General features: G+C 57.3%; 1 protein-coding gene across 1 annotated transcript in view; it reads left to right on the top strand.

Moving 5' to 3' along the window:
- PHGDH (phosphoglycerate dehydrogenase) overlaps window positions 1-14790 on the top strand; it is a 32263-nt gene extending 17473 nt beyond the window's left edge. Inside the window, exons 6-12 of the mRNA XM_036272605.1 lie at window positions 4780-4912; window positions 5397-5545; window positions 6905-7057; window positions 10893-11025; window positions 12589-12719; window positions 13547-13784; window positions 14530-14790. Coding sequence (XP_036128498.1) covers window positions 4780-4912; window positions 5397-5545; window positions 6905-7057; window positions 10893-11025; window positions 12589-12719; window positions 13547-13784; window positions 14530-14684 — 1092 coding nt within the window. The 3' untranslated portion in view covers window positions 14685-14790. The remainder of the gene's footprint in view (window positions 1-4779; window positions 4913-5396; window positions 5546-6904; window positions 7058-10892; window positions 11026-12588; window positions 12720-13546; window positions 13785-14529) is intronic.

Raw genomic sequence — 14790 nt, 5'->3', positions numbered from 1 at the left:
TGCCCAGGTTGTGGGCCAAATCCCCAGTTGGGGTTGTGCAAGAAGCGGCTGATCGATATTCCCTTGGGTCCAGCGATTGTGCCCTGCGGTCTGCTGTGTCAGATACTGCGCTCCAGTGACCCTGTGGAGTCAATATTAGCCCAGTTGCAGGTAAGGAAACTGAGGCCCAGGAAGGTTATCTGATATGCTCAAGAAAACAGGCCTAGCCCTGGCCGGTTTGGCTCAGCGGCTAGAGCGTCAGCTTGCGGTCTGGAGAGACCCGGGTTCGGTTCCCGCTAAGGGCATGTACCTTGGCTGCAGTTTGTCCCCGGCCCTGGTTGGGTCGTGTGGGTGGCGGCCACTCGATGTGTCCCTTTCACATCGATGTTTCTCTCTCTTCCTCTCCTCTCCTTCCTGCTCTATCTGAGTGAAAAATGGAAAAATGTCCTCGGGTGAGGATTAAAAAAAAAAAAAAGAAAAAGAAAACAGGCCTAGTGAGCAGTGGAGTTCAGCTCAGACTCCCGGTCCCCCGACTTCTAACCTGGTGCTCTTTGCCCGAACCCCCGTCTTCATTCCTGGCCATGTTCGTTAAACAGCCCCCTCCGGAGCTCTCTTGTCTCAGTCTGGTAGCTGGAATCCTCACCACCCCAGAGCAGTGATTTCCAACTTCTTCCCAGGGCCTCAAGTTCTAGAAAGGTGCCTTAGGGGCCTGGGGAAGGGTCACCTCTGCAGCTTTGAATTGACCTGGTTTCATACTGGGCTTCTGCTGCAGAGTTCTTTGGGCGGGCAGAGCTGCAAGGCTAGGCCAACCCGTGGCTGCAGGGCAGAGTGGGCGTGGCTGTTAGGCCTCTTCACTGGACCCCCGGCTCTGGAAGGTGACCTCGCTCTCCTCCGTCCAGGGGGCTGGGGGCCGGCAGGACCAGCCTCCCAAAGCTGCCTTCTGTGACAGCCGCTGGGAGGTCGCCTGTTCCCTTGAAAAGCTAGGTTCCTTTGTTGCCCCGAGCTCAGGGATCTGTCTGGGGGCTGGGATTGAGGCAGGGAGTTCCTTTATGCATCCCCAAGACTCCTCTCTAGGAATAGTCTTCAGATTGGGTCCCTGGGCCCAGTGTCACCCTTCAGACCTCCCCCGACAGCATGGTCTCCTGGTGTAAGGACTCCAGGTCGTACTGAGCTCAGTTCCTGTCTGCCCTGTGTGTCTCCAGTGAGAAACAAGAATGGGTTTTCTTTCAGCGGGTTTCCCTGCAGCTGTCTGCAGATGAATGAGATACTGTCTCTGTGAAAGAAAACTGTCAGGCTTGTGACCCGGGTGGGAGATGCTTCTCTCCTGCTGTCCCCATCCGCTGCCTTTAGCCCAGGCACTTGGGCACAGACTTGGCCTGCGACCCTTCCTCCAGGCAGCTACCCCCGTGCCTGAGTTCGGAGAGCCAAGGGTCCATAGAGGTGTGCAAACCCGCTCTCTCAGCCTCGGCTTCGTGACCTCTGTTGGTGTCCCGTCCTCTCCCCGCGCCACGTCTGAGCTAGAGACGAAGGGGCCATTGTTCCCGCCTCAGCAGCGGACAAAGAAGGCTTGTGAGAACGGGCAGAGTCCTCTCCTCCCCTGGACGTTTCATTCTCCCTGAGAAACGAGTAGGTTCTCTGAGGGGAGGGCCATGTGGCCTGCCACCAGCTGGTGATCCTATAGGGCACCGGGAGGCAGCTTCCTTCCCCAGAGCCTCCACCCACGGCCGGGGTGGGGCCCACGTGGCCCACGTGGCCTTCCTCTTGCACATGGTGATGAAAAGTGTGATCCAGAAGCTCCACCTCACCCATGACCATCCCAGTGTCTTCTCCAGAGGCGCTGGCTTTGGTACAGCCATCTTCTTTGCCATTATTTTTTCTAAAATCACTATATTTGTGTAATTTCAAAAGAAATCCATCATCAGTGGGGAAGCATTAAAAAGCATAGGAGCCCTGACCAGTTTGGCTCAGCGGCTGGAGCATTGGCCCTCTGAGCAGAGGGTCACGGGTTCGGTTTCCGCTAAGGGCATGTACCTCGGTTGCGGTTCGTCCCCGGCCCCTGTTGGGGTCGTGTGGGAGGTGGCCAGTGGATGTGTTTCTCACTCGATGTTTCTCTCCTTCTCTTCCTCCCTCTCTGCCTCCCACTCTATCTAAAGATAAATGCAAATATGTCCTCAGGTGGGGGGGGGGGGCACAAAGAAGAGGGAAGGGATTTCGCTGCCCAGTGGTAGCACTGTTTAAATATGATGATGCTTTCTGTACGTCCTGCTTGTTGTTTAATCCCGGGCCAGCTCTGAGTATTCTTCTCAGGGCTAAGGGATCTTTCTTTTTAAAAGTTAGACCAGAAGGTGACTTTGAAATCATCCCCCCAGCCTCCTTACTTTGGATTGTGGACCCAGGTCCAGAGGGCACTGGCATGAGCCTGGGCACAGTTGACAGCGACTGAGACAGCACCAGGTCCAGGTCTCCTGGTTCAGAGTCTTGGGCCTTGCAGACCTGTCCAGCTCAGTAGCTATCCTGCCTTCTCGAGGACATTGCTGCCTTTGAGATGCTTAGGGCTCCAACACCCCTTTCCCCGAGTCGATGTTGCTGACATGAGCCGAGCCCATGGAGAGCTCTGGGAGGCCACCTGAGGTCTTTGCTGTTGCAGGAGGTAGATGCTTTGCACGTGGTTGCAGATGCTTCCAGATGCTTTCCACGTGGTTGCAAATGCTTCCAGATGTTTTGCACCTGGTTGCAGATGCTTCCAGCTGCCCTTGCTGGCTTGGTAACCTTTAGAGCATGGCCCTTGCTCGGGGATGGGTGTGTCTGGCAGACAAGCTGTTTTTGATGTAAGAGAGATGTTTCCATCTCACTAGCCCATTTTCTCGGGTGGGGCTGTGGGCCTCTCCACCTCACTCCAGATTAGCGGCTGGGCACAGGGAGTGCAGGCTGTGGAGTCAGTGCTAGTTTGTGTCTCAGCTGGACCACCCGCCATGTGTGTGCCTTGGCTGAAGCACTTAACCTCTCTCCCTTAGTTTCCTCATCCGTCCAGCAGGGAATAACTATACCTGGCCCGTCAGGTATGAATTAGATGAAAGCACCTGCCACATAGTAAATGCTACCTAAGTGTTCGCCTTTATTAGCTATGATTACATGTCCTTCCTTCCTTCCTCTGAGCTTTGTCTTCTCCAACTTTCTTTCTTCCTGTTCCCGGAAAGGGGACCTGACCTGAGCGGGTCTGCCTGGGGCCGGCCTATAGTGTGCGGGTTCTTGACTTCATGCAGGAAAGATTGCACAGCACAGGTGCAGGTGACTTTTAGAGGACATTTATTAAAGCTAGGGACAGTGAAAGAAACAAGGAGGGGCATAGGATAGAAGAAGCAACAGGAGAGGGACTGGGTGGGGAAATGAGCCTGGGCTGGCTGCTTTGGCTCACTGAAAAGTCAGAGAAAGGGAGGCCTTGGGGACAGGGTCAGGGGGTCAGCCTGGGAAGAGCTTGCTGCTGCCACCGACCATTGCTCCCTGGTTGGCAGCCTCCTGCGGTCTGTGGGGGAGGAGGAGGGGGAGGGTCCTTTGTCTTGAGGCTTTTATCTCTCCCTGCAGGTGGGAATCTTGGAGATCTCAGGGGAGGGTTTCAGCAGAACATCCATCAGTTTTCTAGTGTGCTCCTTCAGGGTCGTGGTCCTCACTGATTGGTCAGTGTCAGGGCAGGGGGTCATTAGTCATTGTAGCTGGTCTTGGTGTCACCCACCTGTTTTGCTGCTTTTCTGGGCCTGGAGCTGAAATACAACTAAGGCCTAGATGTTGTCTCTAGGGAGGCGACCTCCTGTATCTGCTGTAAGTCGCTGGGCTATCTGTCTCAGTTTCCCCATTCCACTTGCCCTGGCTTACTGGCCTGTCTCATTCCCTTCCCTAATGCGATGGCCTCTGGCCTGTTTCATGAGGTTAGTGAGGCCTACACTCAAGTTTCCAGGCTGCCCCACCTCTCAGCAGTCAGCCTGCCTTCCTTCCTCCTCAGCAGCCTCAGGGGGCCCCTCTGCTGTGGGGGGCCCTCCTCCTCCCCCTCCTCAGACCAAGGTTGTTTCTGGGCCCTCCCCCACCCATGGTACCTTGATGTCTCACTTTCCTCCTCTGATGTCCTCCCTCCCCACCCCATCGGCCCTGCCTTGTTGAAAGCATCTGTCGTTAGTCATTTAGACCCCCTGTGGTTAGTCACCATGGTTTGCCTTCCAACACTAGATGCATCTTAGGCCTAAAAGTCATTTCAGGAGAGGGGACGGTGCACTCCCTGTGTGAGCCCGGGTCCTACACCCCTTCCCTGATGACCTCTGCACCACCATCTTCCCCCTCCCCCCGTCCCGCCCTCCGCCCTCTGCTCAAGGATCCAGTGCCCCTGCCTGTTTTCTGGCCCTGTGAGTCAGGTCCTCGGACTGCAGCCAGCCTCTCCTCCCTTTCCTGGTGGTGCCCCACACTGATCCCCATGTGCCGGTCCTCCCTCATGTGGGCCCTGCTTTCTTAGGGCTTCCAAGCTCCACCTTGGCCACATACGAGCTGCTCTTACAATTGTGATTAAGAGCGTGCAGTCAGACACACCTCCGTTTCCACTCTGGCCCTGCCCCTTCCTAGTGTGTAAGCCTCACTGCCTCCAGCTCCAGAGTAGAAAGAGTAGTACCAACCCCTTTGTATTGTCCCAAGAAGTACACTGTTGTCCACAAAAGGCCCAGCATAGTGCTTGGTATATGGCAAATGCTCAATGGTAGCCATTATTAATGAGCCAAATGCTGGTAATTAATAATGACACGCACTCTCTCTCTTGACAAGACTGTAGGGTACGACCCCATCATTTCACCAGAGGTCTCGGCTTCCTTTGGTGTTCAGCAGCTGCTCCTGGAGGAGATCTGGCCTCTCTGTGACTTCATCACCGTACACACCCCTCTTCTGCCCTCCACGACGGGTAGGTGTGTCCCTACCTTGTGGTTTGGACACAGAAGCCACAGACCAGATAAGAGTGGGTCCCCAGTCAGGGGCGTCCACAGATACTCTGTGTGTGTGACCAGTTCTGGGGAGGGTCGCCTAGGTCTGCCAGCATCAGGGCGGGGATGCTTTGTGAGGTGCCCTGTCATCAGATCAGAGGGGCGAGCACGCGGGAATTCTGGAGTGTGGGCTGAGCTGGGGCAACATGTTGGACCCGTGCCCTGGATACCTGCCTGGGCCACTGCAGGCCTCTCTGGTCTGGACCCACTCCAAGCAGTGATATCTCAGGGACTTCTAGGATGTTTCTTAACTGCGTCTGGCCCAGTATCCTTATGGGAAAGGTGGGACCAGAGAGTCTGTTGTCCTGAAGGAAGGAGGCCTGTGGGTGGGAAGGCGGATGAGCAGGAGCCAAGCACGTGGGATCCTGACACCGTCACTGCAAGAAAGCTCTTCCCTCGCTCCAGGCCTGTTGAACGACACCACCTTCGCCAAGTGCAAGAAGGGGGTGCGCGTGGTGAACTGTGCCCGCGGAGGCATCGTGGACGAAGGCGCCCTGCTGCGGGCCCTGCAGTCGGGCCAGTGCGCCGGGGCCGCGCTGGACGTGTTCACCGAGGTGAGTGCGGGCGGCCGGGTGCGGGCGCCCAGGGCCGAGGGGCGGGGGCGGGGGTGACGCAGAGACGCTCGGATCATGGGCTCTAGGTCCATGGTAAATGGGAGAAATGGTCAAATGTATGTGAAAAATAACACCTTTGCAGTTTGAGGAGCCCTGGCACGGTGTGGTGCGGAGGCAGCCACCTTGTCTTCTTCCAAACCTGGGTTTTAAATCAGACCCGGGCTGTGCTCCTCGGCCGCTGCCTTGCTGACAGCGTCAGAGGAGACAGCAGCGCATCGTTCCGAGGTCGAGGACGGCAGGGAGAGGGTTTCGCGGTTGCCGCGGTTCTGCGGAGTGAACCCAGCCAGGTCCGCCCGGTGTCCTTCGCTTTCCTTTCCCCTCCTCTCCCGCGGAGGGAAGCTGGGGACAGCGGTCCGAAGCTACCCTGGTCCCCAGGGTGGGGGCTCGCCCTAGGTCTCCCTCCCCCACTCCCACACCAGACCGAGTGGTGAAGGGTGCGTTCCACTCGAGTCCCATGCCTCCTGAACATCGGAAGCCCGGGGGAAAGGTCGTGGACTTTGTGACCAGCGCACCAGAGGGTGTGCTGGATGTGAGCGCTGTGTGGCCTTGGCCAGCCCCCCTCGGAGCCCCGTGGCACGTCCAGTGTGCACAGTGCATTGGGCTTGTGTTTCTGCTAACCTTTCCCAGCTAGTTTGCAGGATCCCTGCGGGTGGGTGTGCCTGGCCCTCCCGGGTTGCCATCCCCAGCACGGCGCCCTCCCCCACCCTCAGCCTCCTCAGAGCACCTATTGCCAGGACCCTGGGACCCCCCGGGTGATGTGGGAGCTAACAGAGCCCTGGGGGAATGGCCAGAAGAGCAGAGGCCTAAGTAATGTCCCCAAGGGCAATGCTTTGTGCTCAGTGAGCAGAAGGGGTGGAGGGACACGAGTGCGGGGTGCAGGTACCCAGGTGGGCCACCTATCCCAGTGCGAAGCACTGTGTGACAGTAAGTGCTGTGAGGATGCCGTGGGGGAGGGGCTTCAGGGACACCGGTAACAGCGCTCCTTACTGGTTTGAGAACCTACATGACTGGTCTGGAATCTCCATGACTATGTAATGAGGTAGGTAGTATTAACCCATTTTATTTAGAGTAGGAAACTGAGGCCCAGAGAGATGGAGATTTGCCCCAGGGCACATTGGAATGTGGGCCACAACTCTGTTCACGACTCTACCGAGGTGGGGTATCATTGAGGAAGCTGGGTGTGGAGTCCAGTGACCACCTGACAAAGTAAAAGCAGAAGGCAGCCCCGCTCCCGCCTTCGTCCCCTCTGTGCCCTCGGCAGTCCTTAGCAGGCAATCAGAGGTGTCTCTTCCTGGGCAGGAGCCGCCACGGGACCGAGCCTTGGTGGACCATGAGAACGTCATCAGCTGCCCCCACCTGGGTGCCAGCACCAAGGAGGCCCAGAGCCGCTGCGGGGAGGAGATCGCTATCCAGTTCGTGGACATGGTGAAGGGCAGAGCCCTAGCAGGGGTTGTAAGTAACCACGTGGGGTGGGATCTGGAGGTCAGAGGGAGGAGCAGGAGTCTTGGGGGGAATGGTAACAGCCGGGACGAGTTGTGGTGTGACCAGATTCAACTCTGGGAGCTGAAGATAAGGGAATCCACTTGAGTCAGCCACTGGGTGGGGTGGCTGGAGCTGGCCTGCCCCTCTCCTTGATAGCTGGGGCCTGGCACCAGGGAGCCCAGCTCCACCCTGATACATTGTAGCCTTGTGCAGAGATTGTAGCTCTTCCCAGGCCCAGTATCCAGGGAAAGGCTCCTTTGTTCTCTCCTTTGTTCTCTCCTTTGTTCTCCGCCTACCTTGGAAGGAAGGAGTGTGGCTGGGGTGAGGGCTGGGCTCCGATGGGGGCGGGCGGGGAATGGCTTGTGGAGAGACCCCCTGAGGGCTGGGGTGCTGTCACCTCGGAGCCCTGAGCGCTCCTTTCATTGTGAACATCTGAGGACCCTGGGTGGGGACTCACCTGCCCCCTTCCTACCATGAGGAACCCTCCATGCCAGTTGGCCCCCAAATCATGCCTAATGTCCTCACTTCTTTTTTGTGTGTGTATGAGATGCACATTTAAATACTTTTTTAGTTTATTGTTTTCAGTATTACAGATGTCCCCTAATCCCTACCTTTTTCACTTCTTGTCTTTGTTCACATTGGGCCCTTCTTGGGATGTTTCTCCTCTAAGCCTAACCTGGCTCACACCGCTAGTGTTGTCTCATTCAGTCTTCGCACGTTCCTTCAGCTCCAGGGGTACCAGACACGCACCCAGGCCCTGGGGACAGACCAGTGAGGCAGGCACAGCTCTCTTTTGAGGGGCTCACCGCCCCTTCGCAGACCTTGGCTTGGCTTTTCCAGCTCAGTCCTCTAGCAACGAACCACCTCCCCTCGTAATCATTAAGGTTTTGTGTATTTATATCCTTCTCTTTAAATTCTAAGTTCTCTCAGGACCAAAAAAAAACCAACAACAAAGAAACAAACAAAAAACAGGATGTGAGCTTCTCTGCAGCTGACATGGCTCTGCCCAGACGCAGGGGTAGGGAACCTTTTTCCGCCAAGGGCCATTAGGATATTTATAACATCATTCGTAGGCCCTACAAAATGTGGTCAAGCTAATTTGGTGAGGCTGTGATGTCAGCTGGTATTGATTTCTCAGGCCTTAGGGCCTTATACCGCCCATACTGCCGTTCCCCACCCCACCCCAGAGCATTGAATAAGGGTGGGGGCGGGGCGAGCCTTCCTGGCTGACCCTCAGCACGGGGATTTTCACTGCTCCGACCGGCCGTGGCAGGAGAGGCACAGCTGCTTGGTTAAGCCCCACCAGTTCTGGGTTGATAGCACAGTCCTCGGGGCCACCCTGCCCTCTGCGTCCTGAGAAAGTAAGGGACCCAGCTGCTGCCCTGCAGGAGGACCCCTCAGGGCCATCTGGTGGTGGCCACAGGGTGGTGGCCAACAAGGACACTTGTCCTGTCTGTGTCTGTCGGCTGCTCAGGACGGGGCACATGTTCTCACTATTTTAGCACACCCGAAGCCTGAGCAGGTTCATGCCTCCCCCCTGAGGCTGATCGGACCCAGGCTGAGGTGTGGGCTGTGACCACTGCCAGGCAGTCTGGACTTGGCTTTTCCCTGTAGTCCTCACAGGTGGGTTTCTGCCCTCGGCGTGCGGCCGTGGGAGTTAGTGACATGGGCACCAGGTAGCGGTGGCATCTCAGGCCTTTCTGTGAAGGGGACTCCTTAACACCAGCTCCATCAAAGGGAACCACCGAATGTCCCCATCTTACTTAAGGGGTAAAATCCCTTGGTCCAAATGGTTAAAATCGGGCAAATTGAACTCTCCACCCAAAGTGGCGGGTGGTCTTAGAGAAGGCATTTAGAAATAAGATATTTTTGTCACTAGGAAGTATGACTGTCCCTGATTCTTCACTGTGTCCTCTTCGGTTCCATTCTGTGCCAACCCTGGACACTGGCTTAGGGTCAGGTTGGGGCCCACAGGCACCCCTCCTCCTGGAGCCCTCCTGCCCACCTTTGAGAGAAGACAAGGACCTGCTTCTATGGGGGGCCTGTGACGAGCTCCGGGGTGGGCTCTGCAGGTGCTGTGCTGTGGGCAGAAACCAGGCAGGGTGCCTGCTTCTGGAAGCTTCGTTGCATACTTCTCCTCCTGCCATAAGCTCCCAGCCCACCCAGCTGTTTCCTGACACCGGCTCTGCTCCCAGCAGCTGGCCCTCTCGTGTCCCCTCCTGGCTGCTGCTGTTCTTGGCTGTGTTCTGTTGGGGAGCCCCGCGCAGGGGGCCTTCACGCCAGCCTGCCGCGCACCAGGGTCCGGTGGGCAGCCCCACCTCTTTGGTCACGTCCAACATCATGATGCTCTCCTTTTTTTTGCTGCTTTTTTAAACTTTTATTTATTTTTATATATTTTTCCTTTATTGATTCTTAGAGAGAGAGAGAGAGAGAGAAACATTGATGAGAGAGAACATCGATTGACCTTTTCCTGCATGCCCCCCACTGGGGATCGGGCCCACAACCTGGGCATGTGCCCTGACCTGGAATCAAACTGGCGACCTCTTGGTGCGTGGGTCAATGCTCAACCACTGCGCCACACCAGCCAGGCTTACTGACTTTAGAGAGAGAGAGAGACATTGATGTATAAGAGAAACATCGATCGGTTGCCTCTGCACATGTTCCCACCGGGGATCGAACCCACAACCTTTCGGGCACCAGATGACACTACAACCAACTGAACCACCAGCCAGGGCATGATGCTGTCTTCTAGCTCTGCCAGCTACATCCCCATGAAAACGGGAATACAGCACCGTGTTTTCCGTTTCTCACATCGTGTAGCGGTCTGTTGGATTTCTGTGAGACCCAGGCTTCCAATTAAATCCTTTTTAGATGGTTCTTTTTACAAACTGCCTCACAGAGGGGGCCAGTGAGGAGCTCGGAGCCAGAGCCTCTCAAACCACAGCATGGAATAGAAATGTGGGTCCTGGATACGCTGCTTTGTTGTCAAAGCCCCGGTGGGGTCCAGCTGGCCAGCCCCCAGACTTACCACCTTCTGCCGGACACGGCACATCTGGTGGGCTGCACGGGTCAACGTTTGAAGAGTGACAGGACTGTCAAAAGGATATGAATCCATCCAGCTTTATAAATTGTGTTATTTGGTCAGAGTGTTTAATGACAATGTAAACACAATGAAAAACATCAAGATACAAAGTGAAAAAGAGGAAAGGTCTGGCTGGTGTGGCTCAGTGGTTGAGCATCGACCCATGTACCAAGAGGTCGCCGGTTCGATTCCCGGTCAGGGCACATGCCCAGGTTGTGGGGGGGCATGCAGAAGGCGGCCAGTCGATGTTCTCTCTCATCGATGTTTCTAGCTCTTTCTCTCTCTAAAATGAATTAAGGGGGGGGGGGAGGAAGACGTACTAGGAATACTACCCAGAGAGACCTGCCACTCTATGTCCAAGTGAGCTGTGACTCCCCAGTTACCCCATGTCTAGACCCATCCCCAGCACAGGAAACGGTGTCCTGGATGGGGTAGGACAGGCTCAGTTCAGGGAGGAGGTGCCTCTCTAACCCCCACCCCTCTGTCAGTTTGGAGGGTCCTAGCCTTTGTGCTCTGTGCTGACTCAGCAGCTCTCCTCCGCTGTGGGAACAAGTGCTGGTCTTGCTGGGGGCTAATGGAAGCTGTCGAACCCCAGGCTCCAAAGGCCAGGGTGGCCCATGCCTTCTGCTCTCTGGGGAGCTGAGTCTCAGCAACAAGACCTTGTTTGATCAGATGTGCCCCGTCCCACCTCTTCCTAACCTCGACCCTGCTCCCTCTCTGCAGGTAAATGCCCAGGCCCTTACCAGTGCCTTCTCTCCGCACACGAAACCTTGGATTGGTCTGGCAGAAGCTCTGGGGACACTGATGCGAGCCTGGGCTGGGTCCCCCAAAGGGACCATCCAGGTGGTAACACAGGGTGAGCCAGGGACACTGGAGAGGGAAGGGGAAGGAGGGTGTGGACTGTGCACCCCACCGGGTGTGTGTGCTGCAGGGCAGACAGTGAGGGACTCAAAGTGACCTTGGTCTTGGGACTCCATGTCCCATGCTCTGAGGATGGTTCACTTGCTACTAAGTGGAGACAGAAGAGGAGGGGACAGAAAGACATTGGGAAATATTTAATTTTCACATTGTATTTGTGCAGTATTTTATTTTATGTATTTATTTCTTTTTTAAATCCTCACCTGAGGACATTTTTTTCCATCTATCTTTAGACAGAGTGGGAGGGAGGGGAAGAGGGAGAGAAAGAGAGAAACATCGATGTGAGAGAGACACATCGACTGTTTGCCTCTTGAACAACCTCTACCAGGGCCGGGGACGAACGCAACTGAGATACATGCCCTTGACTGGAATCGAACCCGGGACTCCCTGGTCCACGGGCCCATGCTCCAGCCTCTGAGCCAAGCCGGCTAGGGCAGTGTTTGTGCAGTATTTTAAAGATGTACATGTTTGGGGCGCAAGAGGAACCTCCACAAGAGAGTTTCACGTAAGAGGTGATCTTGGTGGCGGGAGCCCTGGATTAAGTGACAGGACATTTGACTGACTTTCACCGTCACTCACTCTGTGCGACATTCCCATCTCTGGGCCCTGAGTGTCAGGGGCATGCCAGACGTGGTGGGGACAGTCTGTGCTCTGACAGACCAAGATGAGCCTGGCACCAGCTGACGGGCTCGGGGAAGTTTGCTCAGCCTTGGCGTGGGGACAGCGCCCTCTGTCTGCCCCACGGTGCCTGAGCAGCTCCTGCCAGCATTGCGAGGTCCGGCCCTCTGCAGGTGTGCTTGAGACCAGGGAGGGCTCCAATCCCCTAACTTTTTTTTTTAATCCTCACCCGAGGATATTTTTTTTCCCATTTATCTTCAGATAGAGTGGGAGGGAGAGAGAAACATTGATGTGAGAGAGACACATTGATCGGTTGCCTCCCGCACGACCCCGACAAGGCCAGGGACTGAACCACAACCTTGACCGGAATCGAACCTGAGGCTTATCTTCCGCATTGCCTGTTGGGCATTTACTGTCCTGGGGAGAGACTAGGGGAGGGCGGGCAGCCCCTGGGCAAGGCTGGCGCCAGGGCATCTCCACAGGCGTGGGTCCCCAGGCTCCAGAGGCCACAGGGCAGGGAACGGGGCCACCATTGCTCCAGTTGCCCGTCCACTTCCTGAGGCCAGCAGGGGTGTGAGCGCCAGGTGGGGATGGGAGCAAGACGTTTTTCAAGTGTCCCCTTGGAGAATGACAGGAGGTGCGGGGCGCCGGCCGTGGCGGGTGTGTGGGGGCACTGGATTTGGGCTGCGTTATGGAGAGGGGTTTCTTAGATGGAGGGAGTGTCCTCGGGGTCCTGACCTGTTGCGTCTCTGCTGCCCAGGCTGGAATCAGGCCCCCAGTGCAGTGAGGAGCCCCTGACCCAAAAGTGGGTGCTGGGGTCTCCTGCCCCTCCCGTGTTGCTCAGTAAACAGTGACCTCATGGAGGCTTCTTTTCGGTCCCCAGGCACATCCCTGAAGAATGCCGGCAACTGCCTCAGCCCCGCAGTCATCGTCGGCCTCCTGAAAGACGCTTCCAGTCACGCGGACGTGAACTTGGTGAACGCCAAGCTCCTGGTGAAGGAGGCTGGCCTCAACGTGGGTGCCCTGCCCTGCCCCCCCACCCCGCCCGCACTGCCCTGTCCTCCCCTACGCTTTCCGAGCACCCTCACCGCCCTGCTCAGCGAGGGGCAGCCCTGGTGCGGCCCTGCCCTTGACACTACCTGTGAGAGGCAGCGTAAAACACGTCTTCGTCTGCAAAGGGGGACAGCGCCCGCCTTTGAGTGTGGCTCTGCGTGAGGTGCTGTGTGTGTATGCTCTGTGGCAGCACCCCATTTCACAGCCCAGAAAACTGGGGAGCCAGGCTGCACCAGCTGGAGGCCGGGAGTCATCACACCCGGTTTCCTGCCTGGCTTGCACAGTCTGGGGGCCGGCAGCACATCCGCTCAGCTCTGCTGCCCACGGCTTTCCCTTGGCATCTCTCCCTCTGGTCCCCTTTGTGATCAAAGTCTTTCTCAGCCAGTGGGAGCTGGCAGATGATTGGGAAGTAGGGTTCCCACGACCCCCCCTTTCTCCACCCCTACATCCCAGTCAAGCCACTGGTTCTGTGCAGGAAGCAGTGAGCAGGAGGGTCCAGACTGGGTCAGCCTCCCGGCAGACCTGCCAACCCAGGTCCTCACAGCCCTGCCTCTGCCTGCTCCCTCCTTCCCACCCCTCCCCTCCAAGCTGTTACCAGTTCTTCCCCTGTGGGGGCCATGGACTGGACTGTCCCAGGAAGCTGCTTCGCCCATTGGCCCATTCCAACGGCCCTGAACTGCCAACCTGGTTGGCCAAACTGCAGGCCCTACAGATTGGCCATGGGGCTGAGGCGAGGATGGCCTGATGCAGCCAGGAGGTGTGACTGCCCCCCTGCCTTCTCTTCACAGGTAACCACCTCCCATAACCCTGCTGTGCCGGGAGAGCAAGGATTCGGGGAAGGCTTCCTGAGTGTGGCCCTGGCAGGTGCCCCTTACCAGGCTGTGGGCTTGGTCCAGGGCACCACACCTGTGCTGCAGGCACTCAACGGAGCTGTCTTCAGACCAGAAGTGCCTCTCCGCAGGGGTCTGCCCCTGCTCCTGTTCCGGGCTCAGCCCTCCAACCCTGCCATGCTGCCTACCATGATTGGTGAGGAGGGGCCCCTGGGGCTGGCTGGTGTCTGAGGCAGGGGGGTGCGGCAGGGGAAGGGGGTGTCCTGTCCTGGGATCGGGTTCCACAGACCTTTGCCTCCCTCAGCTCTTTTCCAGCCTCAGGGCGCCTCTGGGTCTGCAGCAGACAGGGTCTGTCCTGCCGGTTTCCAGAGCACTGGGAAGTGGATCAGGACTTCAGAGGGAAGTGCCTTATCGGAGGTCGCAGGGCAGCGTGGCAGGGCTTGGACCCAGAGCCACGGTGAACAGGGCTGCTCACCGTGGGAAGCAGAGTGTGGCCTGCCCGTGGAGCCGAGTCCCAGGAGCTCAGCCGCGGGGCGGGGTTCCTCTGACCGCAGCCAGGCTGGCGGGCATCCCCAGGACCTGCCCAGTCCCCTGGCGCCCTGGCACTTTCCTGGCAGAGTTCTCAACGGGCTGCATCTCCCCATCCTTGCTAGCGGCCCAGGGACTTTCCTTTTCACTCTCTCCCTGTTGGTCTGGATAAGCCTGGCAGCCAGCCACCAGTCAGGAGAGCTTTGTGGCTCCTCTGCCCTGGCCAGTGTCACCCGAGGGTGAGGGTCGGGGTGTTCCTAACGTCTTCGGATAGTGAGGGCGAGGGCAAGTGTTCCTCAGCTCGGAGTCTGAGACCATCGCCCCTCATTGCAGCGCTGATCACAGCAGTGCAAACTCCCAGCCTGTCGCTTCTTGGCCATGCCCTGTGCCGACCACGGGTTTCTTCTTCCCAGGGCTCCTGGCAGAGGCAGGCGTGCAGCTGCTGTCCTACCAGACCTCGGTGGTGTCGGATGGGGAGACGTGGCACGTCATGGGCATCTCCTCCCTGCTGCCCAGCCTGGACGCCTGGAAGCAGCACGTGACCGAAGCCTTCCAGTTCCACTTCTAACCTCGGGCTCACCAGGCCCAGCCTCGGGCTTTGTGGTCAACACTGAGAGGTCACGTTCTTGGGGCTGACCCCTGTAGCACAGCAATTACCACCTAATAAACAGCCC

Source organism: Molossus molossus, unplaced genomic scaffold (genome assembly GCF_014108415.1).
Source record: "Molossus molossus isolate mMolMol1 unplaced genomic scaffold, mMolMol1.p scaffold_m16_p_20, whole genome shotgun sequence".
Lineage (NCBI taxonomy): Eukaryota > Metazoa > Chordata > Mammalia > Chiroptera > Molossidae > Molossus > Molossus molossus.
Note: the sequence above shows the minus strand (reverse complement) of the source record. Positions and strands in the feature narration are given on the sequence as shown.